Source organism: Verruconis gallopava (assembly GCF_000836295.1).
Source record: "Verruconis gallopava strain CBS 43764 unplaced genomic scaffold supercont1.8, whole genome shotgun sequence".
Classification (NCBI taxonomy): Eukaryota; Fungi; Ascomycota; class Dothideomycetes; order Venturiales; family Sympoventuriaceae; genus Verruconis; species Verruconis gallopava.
The window spans coordinates 378,561-399,078 of NW_015622144.1; the positions used below are offsets into that span (position 1 = coordinate 378,561).

The window sequence follows — 20,518 nt, forward strand, 5'->3', positions numbered from 1 at the left end:
CCTTCATACTTCGTCGAGCACGCCATATCATCTGGGCCACATTTTGAACTTGACCTTCCAAAAGGCAAGAGATACTCTATGCAGACCAAGATCCTTTTATCTCTATGTCGTCGGGTCCCTATTGGTTTTCTGAAGCGTAGATCAAATTTCAATGAACCCACCGCCCCGATTCAGCGTACAATAAATATTTTGATCGTTTGACGCAGGCGGAGGATGGGCTTGGATGTATCCGCAGACCTTGTTGGCAGTTCACGGTGACTGTGATAGTTCTCCAATCTTAAAAGAGTAAAATCTTGGTCTCTGCAAATGTATATTCGCAATCATTGCCTGGCCGCCGGCTTTTGGAATTCGCGAGTTTCATAGCTTCCTACACACGCCCGAACCTCTCCGTCGGACATGAGAACTGACAACGACCTTCGCAGTAACTCCAGATCCCTCTTTCACTTACATTCAGTTCGTCACGACAAGAGTTTTATCGGCGAGAACGTCTGATCCCTGGCGGTGTTGCCCTGTCGAAAAAAAAAACTCTGCGCTGCCCTTCGCCTTGGCTTTTGCTTTGAGCTCCACGCATGTGAACAGGAATCCTCCCATCACGCCGTAGTACCGTCATGCAATGCGCTGAAGCGCAGAATGGCGCTCTACCTCCAAAGCTGTCGCGCATTTTTGTTTCGTTCGTACGGTACGAGTCGAGTCACTCGCGGACAGGATACACTACGAACATGGCACTCGTGAACTTCAAGCCGAACAACATGGAGTTGAATACACTCCTTGTGGGCCAGCTGGTACCGAGTTTCCGCGACGAGGAGCCCGCTTCGCGAACGAGCAAAACGGTCCGACGCGTCTTCCACTTCGATATCCTCCCGTCTCCGAACTACAGTCGTCCCGCAAGCGCCGCCGTTGCTTTGGCCCAGACAAGCTGTCACTAGACGCTCGCTTCTGAGCTTCTGTGCGGTTTGCGATCTTTGACGGCCGAGATTCGTGCCGGAAGACGGACAGCGTGGAGAGGCGAGTGAGGTCTGTCAAGCAGCCATCGTCGTCGCCGCAGGACTACACCAGCAAGCGGCAGCAGAGCCACGCCGTCGCTGGGACATGAAACGGAATGGCGGAAAATGGGGGGGGGGGGGGCGGCAGTCGGACGCCTGTTCGGCTCAAGCACGAGGCGTTCTGTTGGTTGTCGCGATTTCGCGGTGGGCAGGTTGCGGCTAGCTGTGTGTTATGCAAAGGTTCCGTTGAGGTACCCCACATCGAGCGGTAACGTCATGGCCACATGAGCGTGCCCAACTAGAGGCCCCTCATCATCCGCATCGACAGAGTGAGAAAGGCTCAACACAACAGAGGGGCCGCACCAAAGCCAAAGCGTCACAAGGGGACGCCTGACCGACATTCAAAAAGGGCTCCCGATCTGTCCCGCGTCGACACCACGCGGACACAAAAAGGAGAACAAACCACAACCGTGTTTTTTTTTTTTCGCTTCTCCATCTTAGACGCACCAGGCCGGATCCCACCTTCACCAAAACGAGCCCCACACCACCACCACCGCCGCCGCCGCCACCACGAACAGCTCCCCTCCTCCTCCTCCTCCTTCCTCCCCACGGACACACAAACTTTAAGGAAAGAGAAAGAAAAGAACACGCAGACGCACGTTTCGAACCCCACCCTTCCAGCACGTTCAACTCTCGCCCCGATGTCTGACTTCGAGACCGCGTACGCCAACGCCGGCAAGCTCTTGGGCGGCACCGACGCCGACAAGCTCGAGGTACGTTGGGCCGTCCCGCTGACGCGCCTCCAGAAAGCACGCTGAACACCAAGGGGGGCAGTTCTACAGTCTCGCCAAGATCGCCAACGGCGAGGACATCAACGCGGCGCCAAAGCCGGGCACGTTCGACTTTACGGTATGACACCTCCCTCCCCTCCCCTCCCCCGTCATTTTTTTTTTTGGAATCTTCTTCTTCTTCTCTCTTGGCGTTGGTGGAGATGTGGCGTATGTGTTGTGTGTGTATGCAGCTGCTAACGATTGGATGCGGCGAGCAGGGCAAGGCAAAGCGCAGCGCTTGGCAGAAGAAGGTCGACGAAGGCATCACAGCAGAGGAGGCGAAGAAGCAGTACGTCGAGCGATTCAACGCGCTGAAGGAGAAGTACGGCCTCAAGGAGTAGACGAGAAGCGGGGGACAGAAAGGAAGAGAGGAGGGCGTTTGTCGTCCTTTGTACGTAAAGCTCTCGGGGGTATCACAATACAAAAAAGCCGTAAGCTGTACACGTGCACCATGTTTTTTTTGGGGTCCGTCCGCCGCCTACATCTGACCCTCGCTGGTGTTCCAAACCACGCCCATCCAGTCTGGCTCCGCGTGCGTGTCGGAGTTGCACCATGGCACCTCCTCCTTGCGGTACGGGACCAGCGGTAGGCTGTACGGCATGCGAAACCCCACCACGCCACGCACGTCGTCACGAGCAGCGTCGTGCGCAGGCGTGTCTTTCCCAAACGTAGGCACCATCATCACTTTGCCTCCGTCGTCGTCCCTGAACAAGTCGGGCCAGACGACAACCCCAAGCTCGTAGCTGCTGATCCTTACAAGTCCGTCCTTGTCCTGGGTGGCGCCCCAGGCTTGCTGCGACAGATTTGCACTCGTGACCATCGCCCAGTCTATCTCGCTGCAAGCCGAGTCTCTGAAGCGAACGTACGTCTTTATGTGCGGCGCCGCCCGGCTCCTGAACGCCTCTCTCGCAGCACCCGTCGCAGCGCCAGCGTCATGGCCGGGGCCGTCCCAGTGGCAGAGCATCGGCCTGAGAAGCTGGAGCTGCTTTTGCTGGGCGGCGCTCTTGAGCTTCATATGTATCGACGCCCCAGACGCGTACCCGTCCAGACTGTTTCGGATCTCTGCCGCGGTAGGGAAAATGATGTGGTACTTTGGCTTAGCCGTCGATCTGTCCGCAGACGGCGGCTTTGCGTGAGCAGCCAGAACGTCCTGGAGGTTGTGTATCCACTTTTCCGTCAGGGTGGCGATCGAAGACACCTGCACGTTGACGACGGGCGTGTTTCGCGCCGCCGTGACGCCGGCAGGTATGCGCGAAAGTATCTGCTTTAGGCCCGGCCATCCGAATGCCGTCGTCTTCGTAGCCTGGACACCATCAAGCGACGCTTTACTTGGAGCACTGGCAACAAGTGCCGCCTTGACGCTGCTGAAGTCGTATCGCCTCAGCTCGCGAACCAAGGTCCTCGTGCGTGACTCGTACGCCTTCAAATACCTCACCAAGTCCGCTTTGAAGCGCTGGCCCGTACCAATCTCGTAGGCCTCGTCCTCGGCCTCGGCCTCGCCCTTGTCGTCGTCGTCGCGTTCATGCCCGCCGTCGTGCGTGAGTAGCGGCAGCCACGGCGATCTCCAGACGGCCTGCGTTAGATTCGTCCAGTCTTGCTCGATCATGTTGGCGGTGTGGATGACCACCATGGCGAGGTCGTCGTGGCGGAAGAGGATCATCATCTTGGTATGGTGCGTCCCAAACATCTCAGGCATGTGCGCGGCCACGAGCTGGACCCGGGCGCCGGATCGAACGGCGGCGTCGGCCTGTTCCTGGAGGCTCTGCTTGCGCCCGTCGTCGTTGCGCCAGAACCCGTGCACGACCTTCAACGACACCAGGTTACGCACGTCGGCGTCAAAGTGCTCCAGGATCCAGGGGATGGAGTGCAGATAATTGAACTGCCAGCACTCCTTGAGCAGGGGGTGACCTAGGATGTCGCGCAGCGACACTGTGTCGACGTTGTGCGAGGGCGGAAGATCGCGAATTCGCGTCAGCTGTATTGGGGACGCGATCAGCTTTGCCCTCGGATTCTGGCCGCCCCGTGGAGTTGGTCTTCCTTGCTCCTCACTTCGACTTGTCTCCGCCGGCCCAGTCTTCGACTCGGACGGTGCTTTGGCAACTTTTCCCGGCTTGTCTGTTGCCAACACTGCTGGCCACGTCCACGTGGGCATGAATTTCGTTGCAGCGCTTGAGCTTTCGCGTTCCTTTGCGCCTTCATCTTTTGCCCTGTCCTTCGGCTCATCACCAAGCGCCGTCCTGCGCTGCTCCGCTACCGTTTTCGCTGGTGGAGGCGAGACCTCGCGTTGAAGCGACATGAGTGGGCTAGCAGATCGCTCACCATCGTTGCTTTCTGCGATGGTTCCAGAGCCATCATCGACACGCCGCCGTTTCAACGAACGTCTGATTGGCATAGTCTTTTGATGTGAAGGTCGTGTGTCCTCAAACAAGACGTGTTGAACACGTCACGGGAGAAGCTCGCGTAAAAAGACTCAGGATGAAAACATTCAGAAATTCCTCTTTCTCTTCGCGTGCTACGCGTTGCCTACAACAGTGACTGCTAATCCTATCATTGAGTTCTTCGTCGTCTGAATAGTTTGGGGCTGGAGGTGGTCAAACAAGCAAGGCAGCAGGGCAATTGAAGTTGTGCACGTGAAATCTATTCGAAATTTCAAACTCAAAACGTCGCACGGTTTCTGACCGTGTCAATTTCGTCAATTCTGCCATTTTAGAGCTCAATGTTCGAGTATAGACGGTTTTTACGCATCATGGAAACCAGTCTGCAACACGTGCAGCGTCCAAAGCTGTCGATTCATTCTTTAACTTTGTTTTCATTTGCAGCGAACGCACGAAAACTTAACAAGTTTTCTGGGTTGTCTCTCCCCACCCACAAGTCGCTTTTACAAGGAGCAGTCGCCAACGCCATACAGAAACTCCCGAAGCCTCTTTAAAAAAAAATTTCAGACCTCGGCATAGGACATATATACACATAGTCTCATCAACATCAAAAAGCTAGCCGAAAAAAAAAAGAAATCTTGATGGATCTAAGCAGCACCAGCGCTCTGCACAGGCTCTGCAACTCGGGTGACCTGTTGGCCAGCGCGGATAATACGGTTGCCGTTCTCGTCCTTGATGTACATAGCGTCCTTGGCTGTGTTATGATCGCGCTTCCAGATCTCGACCTCCATACCGCCACGAATGACGCCGACGCGCATGGTGGACAGCAGATTGTGCGCTGCATTTGAATGTAGGTACACGCCACCATTGAACATGGCGGTTGCGTCTTTTCCGATACCAGAGTTGATCATGGCACGTCCGCCGGGGTGATCCTCAATGAAACCTGAGACGTCGTGAACTACACCGGCAACAGAGATAAGAGCACGGCCGTTCTTGCACTGCTCGACGTAATCCTCCCACTCCATGACAGGAAGCTGCTCGAGTGGCACACCCCAGTCGAGCTTGGCGCGCTTCTGATCGAGTTTCTTCTGCAGCTGTTGCACACGTCCCTTCTCGATCTCGTTGGCTCGGAACTGCTTCAAGTTGTATGCCAGGCCAAGCTTCTTGCAAGTCCAGATGAACCATTTGGTTGGATCATACTGATACCATTCGATAGCGTTGCGGAAGTCAGACGGGAACTCGTGGTGGAAGTTGTGGTAGCCCTCGCCGAGGGTCATCAGAGCGGTGAAGACATGGTCGCGGGGTCTGCAACGCGTTTTAATTAGCCATGCTGTTCGTCTGGATCCATATAAGGGGAGCAAAACTTACGAGTTGCGGTCGTCAAATGGCTGCTCGCCGAGCCAGTGGGCGAGCGAGTTGACGCAGAAGGTGGCCTGCTGGACGAACAAGATGCGGAGAATGCCAGAGTAGACATAGCCACCCTTCCAATCGTTCCAGCCAATGCCGGCAACCAAGGATGGGAAGACGACACCCATGAAGAGAGCAACCCAGACATAGTTCTTGTGCTGCCATCTCACAATCGGATTCTCATTCAAGTCGGAGATGTCGGTGCGGCCGATGCGCTTGGGATTCTGCTTCATGACCATCCAGCCGAGGTGGCTGTACAGCAGGCCCTTGCGGACGCTGTAGGGGTCCTTGGAGGTGTCGGTATATCTGTGGTGAGCGCGGTGATCTCTTGCCCACCACCGGATGCTGCCCTCGACGGCTCCGCCGCCGCAGAGGGCGAGGAACAGCTCGAGTGGGAAGGTGGCGTTGTACGATTTGTGTGCCCACAGCCTGTGGTAGCCAGCCGTGATACCGAGGCCGGTGCAGAAGTAGTAGACGACGGCCCAAACAGCCGTCTTCCACTGGAGTGGCGTGAAGAAGGCGGCGACGACACCGGACAGAGGGAGGAAGCCGATGAAGGTGACGTTCAGCCAGTTGACGTGCTGGTACCAATTCGACCAGGTAATGGGCATGTCGGTGATGTGAGGCTTCTTAGGATCGTACTTTGGGTTTTTCGACGAGGTGGCGGCCGACGGTTGCGAGACAGGCTCGCCTGCCGAAGGCTGGCTTGACGGCATGATGAACGTGTGAAGAATAGCCCCAATGGCAACTGGGAGGGGAGTACACTGGCGAGCAAGCGGCTAAGAGGAGAAGGAAAGAGCAAGTAGCGGAATGGCGGAGAGGAGGGCTTTTAATATGGATGGCGAGAAGAGGCAAGGTGGATTACGGAGTGCGAATCATGGATCTAGTCAACGGCCAACAAAAAAACCCGGGCGCAAAAAGGACAGGTCTGGATGGGCAGCAAGGCCGGAAGAATGGGAGCGAGTGGCTGCGGGGGGACAGTCCCAGCGGGATTCCAGGCGTTGAGCAAAAGAAGCATAATGCTGTGGTCATCCAACGCAGAGGGCCATGGACCGGCGTGAGAGCGCGCAAAGAGCGCGCAGCCGGCGGTTGGAGCATGGAGCTGGACGGGTTTTTGTTGAGCCAATCACGACGCGCGGCGGAACAGCTTGTTGGGGCAGACCTTACGCGGTGTTCAGGCAGCGCATCTCGCTTCCGAGGTCCCGCTGCTGAAACCCAGCATGGGATCATCATCATGTGTGAGACTGCTGCTCCTTGCCCTCCAGCGCGGGGCCCAGGCGAGGAATGCCTGGTGCGGCCGTCCGCCGGTTGCTCAGGCGAAGGCGCTGCGACTGCGTGCTGGATTCTTTTGCTTCTGGCGGCGCACTGTCGGGGCGCCGGCAAGGCTCAACGGCCTCGGCTGGCCAGGGACGCGGTCGCTGCAAGGCACGCGGCGGCCGCTAGAAGTGGGCAGGAACATTCTCTTCCTGCTGCGTTCTTAGCCGGGCCCTGCCCCATACGCACGAAACACTCGCGGCCGGCCACAACCAGCTAGCTGCGCTCGTCGAGGCTGTCCACACAGCTGGTCATCATTCGGTCTCGCTCGCATGCGCCACCCGTCCTGGCGACCGCGGCTGCTGCCACTGCTGCTCTGCACCATGCTGTGCAGTTGCTACAGTCGATGAGCGTGCCCTAGCAACTCCCCACCATCTTCCAGTACCACACACGGCCGCAGCACGTGCGTGAGCCAGGCGGCCGCCCCAGACATTGCGCTCCGTCCACGCAATCGTTACGCTGTTGTTTCTGGCCGTCGGAGCGGCAGCTCGGTAGCATATGAAACGGGCCTTGCTTGCAGTTGTTGAATCTTCTTTCCAGCCTGCGATTCTTGCCAATCTCTGTTGAGACGCTATGCGGATGAAGGGATCCATCGAAACAACACCACCTCACGCGACAACCGCCTTACACGGCTTCCGGATTCCGTCATCTCCTATCAACCGGATCCTGAGAAACGAGCCGTGATAAAACTGATATTCTGAGGGCCTGAGAGCCCCTGTTTCTTATCAAGAAGTCAAGTTCATGTCGGGAAATCTCGTTTAGTCATGTGACCTCAGCGTCGTGCACCCGCGTGTGGATGCCCACCAGGGATAACTTTATCAGATGTTATGACGCTGTCAACTCCGCCATGACATCAGCCTTGAAGACGCAAAAAAGAGCACGCCGTGTCAACGGATGGCGGTTCAGTGCAGCCCCCCCGATAATCTGCCATCGATTTCTCCTTCTGACACCGGCAGGCTTTGGACGATTGGACGTATGCCATGCAAGAAACGTGAGGTAATGTGTGGGGCAACGACCTTGCGTTGGTAGCTCAGCAGGCGTCGTACCGAAGCTGGTAAAGAGGAAAAAGAAAGAAGGAGGAACGGCACAGTGAAGCACGTTTGGCTCAGCTCCGACAAAGCCAAATGCTACGCGCGGCCAGGGAAACAAAACGGTCATGTCTCTCTGGCGACGCACTTTCGATCATGCGGTGCTTCTCCTTGCCGCACTGGCTCGCTGCCGCCGTTGCTGCCGCCAAACGTAACTGTGCACGTCGTGCTTGCCTCGCCGCGGCAAGGTCAAGGCCTCTGCCGCAGCGACCCGGTCAACAGCTTGTTCCAAGCAACTGCTGATGCTCCCTTGCTCCTGCCTCGCGCTCATCGGTACCGAGATGGAAGCGCCTGCTCAAGCAGGAGCAAGATGACGTGTAGACTTCTTGTCGCCAGCCGACGGACAACGCGTCAGGCGCGACCCGAAGACACCGTAGATGCTCATGTTCGTAGCGTGAAGCACCAGAAACTTTCCCTGCTACTACATGCGCAGTGCTTCATGTGGACCTCGATATTTCCGCTCGGATCCAGCGCGGACAGCTGCTATAGCGCTGTCAAGGTCAAACCGTCGATCTGCGCGGCCTCAGCCAAAAAGGTCGCCGTTGACCACTGCGACAACTATGTACTTTGGCGGCGTGGCTGAAATGTCAGCTCTCTACGACGTTTTCCAAAATCAAGACACTGTGAAGTGCTTCAGGCATGAACAGCGCATGGCGAGAATTCGAACACCTCAGTGCCGTATTGTGTTCCTGGGATCAAAGCGTGGGGATGGCGAATGAAGATAGCACTCGTCTAAGCAGCAAATTGATCACTCCCTGCACGTGTGAAGCACCTCGCGCGTTCGCGGTGCGCAATAGAAATATGATGAACACAAACTTTGCGACCAGTAGTGGATCGCCAAAGGGTATCGGTACATCTCGTAACGAGCATAATCGAGGACATGTGGAGACAAAAAAAAGCACCAATCAGCGCGCAGCAAGCTATCTCTGCTCGAACCTCTTTCAATCACAGCCCTTCTGAAGGTGTACGGGGCTTTCTATGTTCATTTGCGAAGCGTGCCGCGAAGGCCACAGTAAGTTAGCACAGCATCATGACGCGGGTGATCTTCTCTGCACGTTCGCCAGATCAGACGATGAAATCCACACACGCTCGTAGAGTAGCAAACGAGAGATCTACGGTAAGACGAATCTAAAGAATTCGTCGCAACAGCACCCCATACCCCCCTAGACATTGGGTTCATTAGTCGTCGTCCATCGTGCACCCATCGCGCGAATGCTAGTACTGGAACTGGCACGAGTCATGCTCGCTCACCCTGCCTCGGAACATCCGCATCAGTCAGACAAATTCGCCGTGAATCGACAGACACCTCCGTGCCAAGGTGGATGCATAAATTTTTGCTCGAGGCCCGTGGGCGTGAACAATTCCTCTCGAGTTGTCGACGATGCTTCTAGGCCTGATGAGCTGCAGGACCAAGCTATCGGAGCAAGGCTAAACGGCACAATGCCACGGGATTCGAGCCTTGAGTGCGGCCAGTTCCGCCCGAGGCTTACCACCTTGGACCAATGAGAGGCGTTTGATAAGAGTGCGCAAGTAAAAGTAGCCACAAAGCAGATGAGGCACGCGAGCTCATGCCCGTCGTGATTGGTGGTGTTGCAGCTCCCACGATATCAGTCATCTTGTCGCCTAAGGTTTTTATCTCCAGTGCTCCAAAATTGGAAAGAATCTCGGCCAGCTCCTATATGGGAACTTCGTTTTGGGTATAAGCTGGGCGCAGTAGGCGTCGTGGAGGCAAGAGAAAAATTATCGCCTCGTCCACGGTATAAGAATTGTCGCCTCAGCCCTTTGGGGAGAAGCGATCAGCAAAGGCCGACATCGTTGCCGAGAGAGCTTCGAGCTTCGACACGCGACGAAAGGCTGCATCGTTATCAAGATCTTGAGGAGCTCATCTTGTCCAAGCTTCTATTCTGGCAAATCAACAAGCAAAACCACGCCATTGCTCGCTTGACAACAGCCACCCGCCTCTTGGAAAGAAGAAAAAGGATAGGAAGAGTTGCCAATCGCTCTCACAGTCTTAGGTGCTGGGCACCACGTCGCGAAGCGATCAGAGCTATATATCACAGCTTGACGAGCTCTTCCATCTGGATACGCTAAGGGCAAAACTCCTTCGGACCCTTTCTGAAAGAGTTCGACTCAACCTTCGAAAGGCTCTCTCCGACTCTTACGTATCCACACACGCACACACGCACATACAGACACGCGCTTTCTTTGCACGCTTTCGTCTAAGCGGATCAAAGATGTCGACTGCCAACATGGACGTCAAGGATGATTCGCCTGACATGATCGGGCCAGATACTTCGCCCAAAAAGTCCTTTGCAGATAGGAGCAGAGAGATTGTGAAGAAATTCACAACCAAGTTCGTTCTGACCCACTAACGGAGAAGCCTTTTGCAAGTCGTGGCTGACGTATTTTTCATCAGGGATGGCTTAATTGGCGACTATGATTATGCGTTTCTTTTCAAGCCAAACTTGCCCTTCATGAAGAAGGAGCGCCGCGCCGCGCCGTTCTTTGGCTTGAATGACAAAATGCCGATCTTTTTGGGCATGTTGCTCGGCTTCCAGCACGCATTAGCTATGTTGGCCGGCATCATTACTCCACCCATCATCCTGTCTACTAGCAGTGGCGCCAACTTAACAACGGAGCTGCAGCAGTACTTGGTGTCCACCTCCTTGATCGTCTGCGGAATCTTGTCTTCCATCCAGATTACCCGATTTCACATTTACAAGTCTCCATACTACGTCGGAACCGGCCTGATATCCGTTGTCGGTACTTCATTTGCAACCATCCCCGTTGCGACAGGTGCTTTCGCGCAAATGTACGCAAATGGCTTCTGTCCCTCAGATGCTGATGGCAACCCCCTCCCCTGTCCGAAGGGATACGGTATGCGATAAGGAACAAAGTTCTTCTGGTGTGCAAAACTAACTGTCCCGTGTCTAGGCGCGATTCTGGGTACTCAGTGCTGTTGTGCGCTTATTGAAGTCCTCATGAGCTTCTGTCCACCGAAACTGCTTAAGAAAATGTTCCCTCCAATCGTTACTGGCCCAACCGTCACCCTGATCGGTATAAATCTGATCAGCTCCGGATTCAGCAACTGGGCTGGTGGCTCTGGCACCTGCTCGACCCGTCCTGCAGACGGCTTCTTCGCGCTGTGCCCGAACATCGCTGCTCCCCGCCCTCTACCATGGGGAAGCGCAGAGTTCATCGGATTGGGTTTCCTCGTCTTCGTGAGCATCATCATCTGCGAACGCTTCGGCAGTCCCATCATGAAGTCTTGCGCCGTCATCTTCGGCCTCCTCATCGGATGCATAGTCGCAGCCGCATGCGGATACTTTGACAGGTCTGGTATAGACTCCGCCCCGGCAGTTTCCTTCATCTGGGTTCATACCTTTCCGCTTAGTGTGTACGGGCCGATCGTTCTTCCACTTCTAGCTGTGTATATCGTCTTGGCCATGGAAGCCATTGGCGACATCACCGCCACCTGCGATGTCTCCCGTCTCGAGGTCGATGGCAAGCTCTTCGACTCACGTATCCAAGGCGGCGTGCTTGCAGATGGTCTCAACGGAATTATCGCTGGTCTCTGCACCATCACTCCGATGTCCACGTTCGCCCAAAACAACGGTGTCATTGCACTTACGCGATGTGCAAACCGCTCTGCTGGCTACTTCTGCTGTTTCTGGCTTCTTGTGATGGGGATATTTGCAAAGTTTGCCGCCGCACTTGTTGCCATTCCCAGCTCTGTCCTTGGAGGAATGACCACATTTCTCTTCAGCGCCGTGGCCATCTCTGGTATTCGTATCATCTCGACTGTTCCATTCACCCGTCGTAATCGATTTATCCTGACTGCAGCAATGTCTATTGGCTTTGGTGCCACCCTGGTTGATACGTACGTTCACATTACCTTATTTTTTTTCCCCCCCAGTCTTTGTAGAATTGTCTAACATTCCTGCTACAGCTGGTTTGCCTACGTCTTCACCTACCACGGTGACAACCGCGCTCTCTTGGGCTTCTACAACGCCATCGAACTGGTCATGGAGACGGGATTCGCCGTTACTGCCTTCCTCTCTGTCATTCTCAACTTGATTATTCCCGAGGAGGTCGAGGACGAGGAAACCCCAGAGGTCACGGCTGCCACCATTGACGAGGATGCTGACAGAGCCGAATGGGCTTATATTCGTAGGAAGAGCGCAGCGGCACGCAAGAGCTCCGAGGCTACACCCGGAGTGAGTCACAGTGACCCAGAGAAGGTCGCTCCTGAAGCAACGACGAAGCCAGCGGAACCTGCTGTCTAGAATGCCATCGTCTGGGTCGTTGAGCCTTTAAGCGCAGGGAAGTCTAACCTATGGCATCGATGTCGTCCCGATGTCTATGTACGTATGTATATGCATTAGATGTGAATATTGGGGCTGAAAACTTTGCGTTCTCTTTCATGAAAATCTGTGTTGAACGATGTAAATTTGAAATGAAAATATGTGTGTGACCATCTATTTTAATTTCACTTTCCAACTTTGGCCTGCATAGAACGTGATGCTGCCGAGAAACGAATAAGGTTCCGGAACAGTGATACATTGGACGACGTCAGCTACGATCTTGCCCGGGCAAGACCATGTTTTACATATGTACACATTTGGGGGTCATCGCGAGACGTTTCGTCACGCATGCAGAAAAGTCCAACGCGAGCACGAGGCGCTAAATGTCGTAGCGCCCGGGGGTTGACGAGCCTCAAAGCGGCGGCCTTTGGGCCTCCGGTTCAGGATCCGCGACGAAACGGTGCTTTCCTCTCTTCAGAACCTTGAGCGCGTCGCCGACTTTGATCGTCCGGCCGATGGAGTCCTTGGCCGGGACGGCCATCATTCCCAGACAGCCCGTGTTCGGGGCGCCCTCGTCGATGGCGCGGTTCTTTGTCAGGTAGGCGTACGGCTGGTTGTCGGAGCCGAGCACGCCCAGGTCCGGGTCGTTTGTGGGCAGCTTGCACCTGGTTGTGCGGCAGGAGACGTGGATGTCGCTGTCTCCGATCGACACGAGGGTCCAGTCGTCCTCGTCGTAGGCCGGCGGGCCGGACACTGCTTCTGTGGTGAGTCGAACGCGCATTTTAGGCTGGAGACTGGGAAACGAACCGTAGATGTTGGCGCGGTAGCGCCGTGCGTCCGGCGTGAACGCCTTGGCGTCCTGCAGCTGCTTGTCCACGTCCGCGACGGTGGCCATGTTCTGCAGGTGTATAGGGTACGAATCCTGATAGCCGATAATCGATTGGTAGCCAAGCTGCTCCTCTTTCGGGGCGCATTTGTACAGCTCGCGGTCCTTGCTCCTGTCAACGCGATAGAGCCGTAGCTCGGGCAAGCTCTTCATCCGCGTGAGCTTGTGAGGCGCGTTCCGTTTGATGTCGTCGAATAGAAGCGCCCGCAGATTTTGCAGCACATACTTTGGAATCTCCGAAGTCATGTTGATACCGCTCGGCTCATCTCTCCATATGCGGACCCTATCCGTGCCGTACCTACGCTCGCGGATTTGCTCAGCGGAAGGGTTGAGCGGGACCTCAAATTTCCACACAGGTTTGGCAGAGAGATCGAGGGTGCTTAACTTTGCGTGGAGGACAGACCAAATGTTTCGGACAGTCGTCATGGGCGGTGAGTATTCAAAGGACACCTGCAGCACGCCGCCGCTTTTCACAACCTCCGACTCTTCGTCGTAATCAGGAAGCTTCTCATCAGGTAGCCACAATTGAGTCCTCAGGTGAGTGAGCGACGGGTTTTGCCGCTGGGTCATAAACTCCCAGTGCGGCGTGCTATCCCAGTAGGCCGAGGAGCCTTTCTTGGGCGCATCGCTTTTTGCACTGCCTCCCGTCGAAGAAGGCTCATGCCAGGTCGCAAAGCAAAACTGCCGATCGTGCTCGAATCCCATCGGAGTGATTTTGGCCTCGTCCACTTCGACCGGATAGCAGCTTTTGATAGGATACACGAAGAGCGCCCTAACCGCACCCGAGGACGGCTTGACCTGACCATTGCTAGATGCAGCAGCAGATCCACGACCGCGCGGACTCTGATTGACGTCCTTGCTGAGATTCCTGTGGCCGGGTCTGCCGACTGGACGACAGCCCTCAGGCCCTCCTCGAAGATGTGGTGGCTTGCGGAAGTGTCGAAATAATGACCACGCTACTAACCAAAGCTGTCGGTACAAGAGCGGGATGCCTATCACGAGCCCAATCATCAGGGCCGTGTAGATGTAGTAACCTGGTGGCAGATCGACCGGTTCCTCATCTATGCCAAATATTTCGCCTGCGCTTTTCAGCGATGAGGGACAGGACATCCTGCGCGCGACCAGTCGTGTGTGCAAATGTCGGAATCTGAAACGTGTGCTTTTCGTAGTTCTACGTTCTCGTCACCGCTAGGGACGCATTCAGCACATCATCAAAAGACATATACCTGCCGATGGTCCAAACTGTCTTGAAGTATGAAAGCGTACGTGTTGCAGCAGTTAATTCGCAAAGTTTCTTTCGCGGTGCCGCGACCATCGGTCTCACGATGGCTGTTCTCCCTGGGCGGATTCGTCGTCGTGACTCCTGCTCCTGTTTCACAAGCTGACCGCAGGCTCGTGCACCTGACTTCGCGTTTCCTCCACGCCGGGTTAGCAATGCAACGCAACGCAACACCGCGAAGAGCGGAAATCTGTTTGTCTGCGCGCCGACGCACGCGCACATCGACCTGACATCCTCGCGTGAGCTAAATGGCAGGGAAAAGCGCCTCCAGCTCTCAGTTGCCATCATCCTCGCGTACGGACTCGTGCACTCGCTGACAGAGAGCTGCCAAATTCGCTTACATGATCCAGACCGATTGCCGACAGTGTCCGCAACGGAAGCTTTGCAAAAGCTGCGGGCAGCACCGTCGAAGACGATATCGACGGGCTTACCTCGTCTAGATGCCCTCTTGAGCAAGGCACCCCGCTCTCTCGACATAGCAGAGGTCCAAGGTTTGAAGCCTGGGCATGTCGTTGACGTATATGGTCCGCCTGGCTCAGGCAAGACCACATTTTGGTAAAGTCCTGCGCGCGCATCTCAAGTTACGCTAACATCAGCAGTCTACAAGCTGCGGTCTCCTCTCTCCGCAAAGGTTATCATGTTGTTTGGATCGGTAAGCTAAATCTCAGCAGTCTCGCAGGAAGAGCTAAGACGCTGAACATTCAGACTGCGGGTCCCCTCTAGTGTTCGACAGATTAAAGATGCTATTGCGCAGATCACCTGTCTGTGAATACACTACAAAAGAGCTTGAGGAGCAAGCAAGTCGATTCCATTACTATATGATCACTGATCTCGCCCATCTCGTGACTCTTTTCACGCACCCAGCATCCGACCTTGCCGACGTGAACACAGCCCTTATCGTCATAGACTCCATATCCACCGTATTTGATATTGCCTACTCCCAATTCTATGATCAGCAGTCAAAGAAACAGTCCGAGATTGCAAAGTGGGCTGCTAACCGAAAGTATGCAGTTATGGGAGACCTGATCTCGAAATTGAAAAGATTGGCTACCGTGAACGACTTAGTCGTCTTGATGACACAGCAGACAAGACTGCGAATCCGATCCGGCGCAGGAGCTCTACTGCTGCCCACGCTTTCGAGCATCGAGTGGGATCATGGCGTGTCGACGCAGCTCGTGCTATTTCGCGACTTCCCTCCACATCCAATGACCCAGCCTGATCCCGAGCTGGCTGAGCGATGGAGACGGCTTCGTTATGCCGGACTCATCAAGATCAACGGTGTTTCCGCCGAGGAAAACGGTCGTTTCGAGACTGTAGTTCCTTTCACTATCGAAATGGTAACGGATAAGGGCACAAAGCCGCTTTTCAGTCAGCTGATCAACAGCAGCATGGATTAAGTCAGTTACCAACACCGCGTTCGGAGGTCACAGTTCCCGTATTGTCATCACCAGTGCGAATAGGAAAAAGACGCTTCGAAGAAATCGCCGATTCAGAGGACGAGGCGCTGCCGTCGGACGACGAATACAATTACGGCGATGTCGACTTCGAGGACGGCTTATTCAATCTGACTAAGGCCCCGTGAAGCAAGATTAGTAAGCAAACATTGGCAACACTGCCGTCATCCAATGTTCCTTCGACTGTCAACTATTCCGCCTGAGGACGAAGTCCGGAACGAGACAATCATCACGATGCTGAAGACGACCACCAAATTTGGACAGCAGCACATTCGCCTTGGCTTCATTTGGCATGGAGAAATGACTCACAGGTACATATGCCAATAAAGAATGCAGCTGGGCGCAACAGTGAGGTTCTCAAAAGTCGGATTATTTGAATCCGCAAGTGCTTTCGAAGCCTGCATGACGCCGGCCCGTGACTCCGATCTCAAACCCCACAATACCGCGATCCCGGTGAAGGTCTCGCATGAGATCCTGTTTTGTTTTTGCACTTTGAATGAGGAGTCCGGGGTAATCCAAGCTGCCGGGTGCCTCCTTTAAGACAGGTGGCGTTTCACGCGTGGGGGTTAACGATGTCGTGACACCCACCTCCATAAGATGTCTGAGACAATTATCCTTTAAGGGCGCACAGCGTTCGCAAGGGCATGGCAAGGTCGCGAAACTCCAGAAAGTCCCGCACTAGCATGAACGACGACTGCGATGAAAGATCATTCTGGTTGGCGTGGTTTTCGCCCTTTAGGTTGAAAAACGGGAAGTGGAGTTCAGTTTGTCCATTTAGCTTCGACTGCCTCGTTACGGTTATGTAAGTTGGAGCATGTAACCGACCGAATCTCTGCGCAAGCAGGATCTTCAGCGGATTCAGCGGTGAGAACCAAACGGTTGGGTCGCTTAAGATAATTACAGAACCAAGGCTAGAATATGAGCCCATCATTACATACTTGCGCATTGGTATTGTACCCTTTTTTTTCACGGTGGCTATCGCGCTGAGAGAAATATCTGCGGAGGCCGTGGAGGCGAATTGTGGAGACGACATGCATTGAGGACTCACACTCCACGCTTTTTATCTTTGACCTGAGAAATCTTTCGCGGGTAGCCTGACGCCCAACTACTCTATTGTCAAAGTTGGGCATCCCTTGCGTCTGCCATGACTCCTAAGCGTGGCTGGTATTATCAACGTCGGCCATAATCTTACGCGATTCTCGTATCAGCAGAACAACTTCCGATGACAAGGCATCTCTCCAAGAACAGATGCCCGAATCGGGAAAATTCTGCATGTGAATGATAATGCACATCTCGTGCTTCATTGCGGACCGGACGGCAGCGAAGTAACTCGGTCGGTATTGAGAGGAGCAGAACGAATTGCAGCTCCTCGACGTCGGCCGGACGACTGCCAGCTGTGCCTTGCTCTTGCTTCGGTTATTCGCGACGAGCAGGAAGTACGACGGCCGTCGCGTCGATTGCACCGACCAAGGCTCGAACGACGTGCGCCCATCTTACTCTGACGTGCCGATACAGCTCCAGAGCTTGAATTAAATCCAGGGCACTTCCGCGGATGTTCGAATCGAAAGACCTCGTCACGCATTAGAGAAGAAAAAAAAAAAAAGGGCGCTCCAGGCCCGGCCAAAATGAATTAAACCTTTACCCCGTAATCATTCCAGGTCGTCTCAACGCCGGCAAATTCTCCTTCGAATGTGGACGCACAATGCAGACGACGACGAAGCAAAGGGAAGGGGGCCCGTATGGGTCGAAAATTTTGACTTTCGGCAAAGGTCCTTTTTTCGAGTGAAAGCCCTGAAAGGTTGAGGGTGCCGAGCACGTTGAAAAGAAAGTTCTGGTTGTGATAGCAATACTTGTCCTGCATGAAATGCTGGACGTTGCGAGGATATTCACGCCCGCGATCAAAGGCAACACATACTTATCACAGTCCTTGTCCGCGCTCTGCGTCCGGGCATCGTGGCCACGTTTCTATTACCCCGTCTCGGCCGCTGTTTGTCTTCGTTTATGGCCGAGGTTGATCGCTTCGGGATACTGACTCCTGCTTTCCCTTGTTGCTCGTCCTATCGCACAGACACGATACTTCTGAAGTGATGTCGCACAGCACGGCTCGTCCCGTCCATAGGACGATCGTCGGAGCATTTAACATTGGTCCCAGGCCTTGGAGGTTGGTTGCAATCCAACCGTTCGAGCCCGAGACAGGCCAAACGTACACCAACCCTGGCTCGCAATCCTTGCGCCATTGTGCTCTTTGGCCAGCAGAAACGTGAAGACACGGGCATGGCTGTGACCTAGAACCGATAGATTGTCGACAAGGACACCATTGATCCGTTGCGCAGTATTTTTATTCGTTTGCACGTGCTCGGCTAGGTTGAAGGATTCGCCTTTTGTTATGAACCCTTTCCCCCAAACCCTGGGCTGACGAGGCTGAAAGGAACGAGGCAGAAAAAGTTTTGAAAAACCCCCAGACAGCCGCTTTACCTCGGAGCAAACGTTTCACCTCTTTCGGACCGAACACCAGAACCATTCGCCGAGCGACCTTATCCCCCTCCTTTCAATTGGTATCCTTCGAGGCGAGCGGGATCAGCAGCCGGCATCGTCAGGACGCGTTCGACGAGACCACATGTAAATCGTGGCAGCTCCGTCACATTCAACCCCGATGACGCAAATCCATGGAAGCTTGGCAGAAAGATAGGACACGTTTCTTGGGCCAGGTAGGAAAGGGAGGAGGGCGGACACCGGAGCGCACGTGTGCGAAAAACACGAGCTGACATATGTTGCGTCGACGGGGGAGATAGGCAGGAGGTGAACGGTCCGACAGTGTACTCTCCATGAGAATCGTCGAGCGCTCGACCAGATCACAATGCCAAGTTGAAATGGATTTCTTGCGTCCAGGAAGGTGAAGACCTCATCTATCCAAATCGTGTCTTGGTGATTCGACGTGTTAACCTCAGCCTCGCGTGCCGTCCTCCCCACACCAAAAATGTGCAGTCCACGGTTCACACCTACACAGAGCGGCGACAGTATGCGAGATGTACGATGTTCAGAATCCTTCAGAAGCGCCCAGTCGATCGGGCACCTCCCCCCCTTTTTCCACCTTTAGATAAGATATATGCGACCCACACACACAATTTTGATGCTATGTGTTATGTGTTTATCAACTCCGTCTGTTCCCATTCCCCCTCTGAGTCAAGTTCTTCCTTCCTCTTCCTCTTCTTCTTCTGCTTGTCCTTCATACGAGCACGCGCCAGCCCCCTCGTTGCTCGAACTGTCTTACCTCGATCTGCACTAAAGAAAAGACAAAATTGAAAAAAGGGGGTATGTGAGAGGGGGGTTCAGGTGGAGTAGTCTGTCGGTGGAAACAATTTCCGGGGAAACTCGGTTGATTTTCCCGGCATTTTTTTTCTTTTAACAAAAATCCGCTTTGAGACGATCCATGCGCTACAAGCTGATCTTGGGTGCGGCGCGAACGACTCGAGTCCGATCGAAAGAATTAGAGGATCAATTTTTTTTTCAGCTTCCTTAAGATGAAGTGTGGAGCCAGTAAGAAGGGTTAGCGATCGCAGCTTCTGCGACTGCAGGTCAGTACATTGGCCAGGTCGAGAGAAGAGATCACCGACCTGGGTTGGCCCCTCCCCCTGTGACCATCACGGGAATCAGCTGTCAATAGACTTTTTGTTTCGGGTTCTTGTTACACGACATGCAGGGTGCAAAGAGAGAGGCCAGATGCATGTGTGTCTCCATCCAGTTCCACTCTTTCTCTGCTGGACTCAGAACCGTCGGTTTTCGTCTTCGCGCGACGAAAAAGCGGACGTGGAGTGACGATGGAGTGACCGGCCTCGTGAGTACCGACTCGTACTTTTCCCCCAGCGGGGAAATCCTGCGATCGATCTGCACAAAAGAAAAAAAAAGAAAAAAAAAACTCTGGACCGGCTGCACGCTCTTTGTCCTACCCAAAGTATCTATTATCATTATCATTACTATTGTTTCTTTTACTCCAATTAGTTAGTGCTTCCCTCTTTTGACTTAATTTGGCGCCGGCATCTACCCCACACATCAAGCACACGAGGCGCTTGAAAAGCGTTACTTACCTTTCCTTCTTCTTACGGACAAGCCGCGGGGTAAAAGAAAGATATCGGTGGTAGCGACCATGCACCCCAGGCACCTAACGACTCACACGGAACCAATTTGCGGGCTCTGGTCGCTCAATGGACTAATGGCGACGGCCTTGAGAGGGGAAGGGGCACGGGAGGCCCGGAGAGACCGGAAAAAGTGAGGGCTTCGTGCACCCGGCCCGAGATTGCGTGAGTGAGGATAGCAGAATTGGCCTTCAGCCAGGGCCTGGCCCTTCCGCCCTAGTATGATGGGGTGATGTGTTTATCCAGACAAGCGACAACTTCACACGAGTCGCGCCACATTCCGTCCCGGTAGTGAGTGTCATGGTAGATGTGACGCTAACGATCGAGGTTGTTGGAATCGACATGATCCGGATCGAAGTCCGCCCCCCGGAGCGAAAGCATGTTGCTATCTGCCTTGATTTTGATGATGCCGTTGCAATATCGAGCTAAACGATCTAGGGTATGGACGGGGGCGGGATACACGAT

The 20,518-nt window shown here is 54.4% G+C and overlaps 8 protein-coding genes across 10 annotated transcripts; 5 read left to right on the top strand and 3 right to left on the bottom strand.

Moving 5' to 3' along the window:
- The first annotated feature begins 338 nt into the window (after positions 1–338).
- On the top strand, positions 339–1,113 carry PV09_03134 (uncharacterized protein). The gene has a single exon (XM_016356291.1). The coding sequence runs from the start codon at positions 609–611 to the stop codon at positions 924–926; it is 318 nt and encodes a 105-aa protein (XP_016215814.1). The 5' UTR covers positions 339–608; the 3' UTR covers positions 927–1,113.
- A 15-nt stretch (positions 1,114–1,128) lies between these two features.
- Positions 1,129–2,262, top strand: PV09_03135 (uncharacterized protein). The gene is made up of 3 exons (XM_016356292.1): positions 1,129–1,756; positions 1,818–1,892; positions 2,032–2,262. The coding sequence occupies exons 1-3, from the start codon at positions 1,685–1,687 to the stop codon at positions 2,152–2,154; spliced, it is 270 nt and encodes an 89-aa protein (XP_016215815.1). The 5' UTR covers positions 1,129–1,684; the 3' UTR covers positions 2,155–2,262.
- Positions 2,263–2,278: 16 nt separating this feature from the next.
- On the bottom strand, positions 2,279–4,233 carry PV09_03136 (uncharacterized protein). Its single transcript, XM_016356293.1, has one exon. It carries the CDS (start codon positions 4,203–4,205, stop codon positions 2,292–2,294), a length of 1,914 nt encoding a protein of 637 aa, XP_016215816.1. The 5' UTR covers positions 4,206–4,233; the 3' UTR covers positions 2,279–2,291.
- A 181-nt stretch (positions 4,234–4,414) lies between these two features.
- Positions 4,415–6,644, bottom strand: PV09_03137 (acyl-CoA desaturase). Its single transcript, XM_016356294.1, has 2 exons — positions 5,557–6,644; positions 4,415–5,493 (listed from the first exon to the last, which is right to left on the bottom strand). The coding sequence occupies exons 1-2, from the start codon at positions 6,309–6,311 to the stop codon at positions 4,836–4,838; spliced, it is 1,413 nt and encodes a 470-aa protein (XP_016215817.1). The 5' UTR covers positions 6,312–6,644; the 3' UTR covers positions 4,415–4,835.
- Positions 6,645–7,142: 498 nt separating this feature from the next.
- PV09_03138 (uncharacterized protein) lies at positions 7,143–9,076 on the top strand. Its single transcript, XM_016356295.1, has one exon. The coding sequence runs from the start codon at positions 8,637–8,639 to the stop codon at positions 8,955–8,957; it is 321 nt and encodes a 106-aa protein (XP_016215818.1). The 5' UTR covers positions 7,143–8,636; the 3' UTR covers positions 8,958–9,076.
- Positions 9,077–9,413: 337 nt separating this feature from the next.
- Positions 9,414–12,474, top strand: PV09_03139. 2 transcript variants are annotated; one of them, XM_016356296.1, is made up of 4 exons: positions 9,414–10,350; positions 10,414–10,874; positions 10,932–11,877; positions 11,947–12,474. In XM_016356296.1, exons 1-4 carry the CDS (start codon positions 10,232–10,234, stop codon positions 12,281–12,283), a joined length of 1,863 nt encoding a protein of 620 aa, XP_016215819.1. In that variant the 5' UTR covers positions 9,414–10,231; the 3' UTR covers positions 12,284–12,474. The 2 variants fall into 2 exon arrangements, with proteins under 2 accessions (XP_016215819.1, XP_016215820.1); XM_016356297.1 differs by having other exon boundaries at positions 9,414–10,874.
- PV09_03140 (uncharacterized protein) lies at positions 12,443–14,523 on the bottom strand. The gene is made up of 2 exons (XM_016356298.1): positions 13,109–14,523; positions 12,443–13,054 (listed from the first exon to the last, which is right to left on the bottom strand). Exons 1-2 carry the CDS (start codon positions 14,295–14,297, stop codon positions 12,714–12,716), a joined length of 1,530 nt encoding a protein of 509 aa, XP_016215821.1. The 5' UTR covers positions 14,298–14,523; the 3' UTR covers positions 12,443–12,713.
- A 94-nt stretch (positions 14,524–14,617) lies between these two features.
- Positions 14,618–16,893, top strand: PV09_03141. 2 transcript variants are annotated; one of them, XM_016356299.1, is made up of 5 exons: positions 14,618–14,760; positions 14,817–15,021; positions 15,066–15,118; positions 15,172–15,803; positions 15,854–16,893. In XM_016356299.1, exons 1-5 carry the CDS (start codon positions 14,715–14,717, stop codon positions 16,046–16,048), a joined length of 1,131 nt encoding a protein of 376 aa, XP_016215822.1. In that variant the 5' UTR covers positions 14,618–14,714; the 3' UTR covers positions 16,049–16,893. The 2 variants fall into 2 exon arrangements, with proteins under 2 accessions (XP_016215822.1, XP_016215823.1); XM_016356300.1 differs by having other exon boundaries at positions 15,066–15,803.
- The last annotated feature ends 3,625 nt before the right edge of the window (positions 16,894–20,518 follow it).

Coding starts and splice junctions, on each gene's coding strand:
- PV09_03134 (XM_016356291.1), top strand. CDS start 609: ATGCAATGCGCTGAAGCGCAGAATGGCGCTCTACCTCCAAAGCTGTCG.
- PV09_03135 (XM_016356292.1), top strand. CDS start 1,685: ATGTCTGACTTCGAGACCGCGTACGCCAACGCCGGCAAGCTCTTGGGC. Junction 1,757..1,817: donor CCGACGCCGACAAGCTCGAG/GTACGTTGGGCC, acceptor CAAGGGGGGCAG/TTCTACAGTCTCGCCAAGAT. Junction 1,893..2,031: donor CGGGCACGTTCGACTTTACG/GTATGACACCTC, acceptor TGCGGCGAGCAG/GGCAAGGCAAAGCGCAGCGC.
- PV09_03136 (XM_016356293.1), bottom strand. CDS start 4,205: ATGCCAATCAGACGTTCGTTGAAACGGCGGCGTGTCGATGATGGCTCT.
- PV09_03137 (XM_016356294.1), bottom strand. CDS start 6,311: ATGCCGTCAAGCCAGCCTTCGGCAGGCGAGCCTGTCTCGCAACCGTCG. Junction 5,494..5,556: donor CCATTTGACGACCGCAACTC/GTAAGTTTTGCT, acceptor AACGCGTTGCAG/ACCCCGCGACCATGTCTTCA.
- PV09_03138 (XM_016356295.1), top strand. CDS start 8,637: ATGAACAGCGCATGGCGAGAATTCGAACACCTCAGTGCCGTATTGTGT.
- PV09_03139 (XM_016356296.1), top strand. CDS start 10,232: ATGTCGACTGCCAACATGGACGTCAAGGATGATTCGCCTGACATGATC. Junction 10,351..10,413: donor GTGAAGAAATTCACAACCAA/GTTCGTTCTGAC, acceptor ATTTTTCATCAG/GGATGGCTTAATTGGCGACT. Junction 11,878..11,946: donor GGTGCCACCCTGGTTGATAC/GTACGTTCACAT, acceptor TTCCTGCTACAG/CTGGTTTGCCTACGTCTTCA.
- PV09_03140 (XM_016356298.1), bottom strand. CDS start 14,297: ATGTCCTGTCCCTCATCGCTGAAAAGCGCAGGCGAAATATTTGGCATA. Junction 13,055..13,108: donor CTACCGCGCCAACATCTACG/GTTCGTTTCCCA, acceptor CCACAGAAGCAG/TGTCCGGCCCGCCGGCCTAC.
- PV09_03141 (XM_016356299.1), top strand. CDS start 14,715: ATGGCAGGGAAAAGCGCCTCCAGCTCTCAGTTGCCATCATCCTCGC. Junction 15,119..15,171: donor TTATCATGTTGTTTGGATCG/GTAAGCTAAATC, acceptor CTGAACATTCAG/ACTGCGGGTCCCCTCTAGTG. Junction 15,804..15,853: donor TTCCTTTCACTATCGAAATG/GTAACGGATAAG, acceptor GATCAACAGCAG/CATGGATTAAGTCAGTTACC.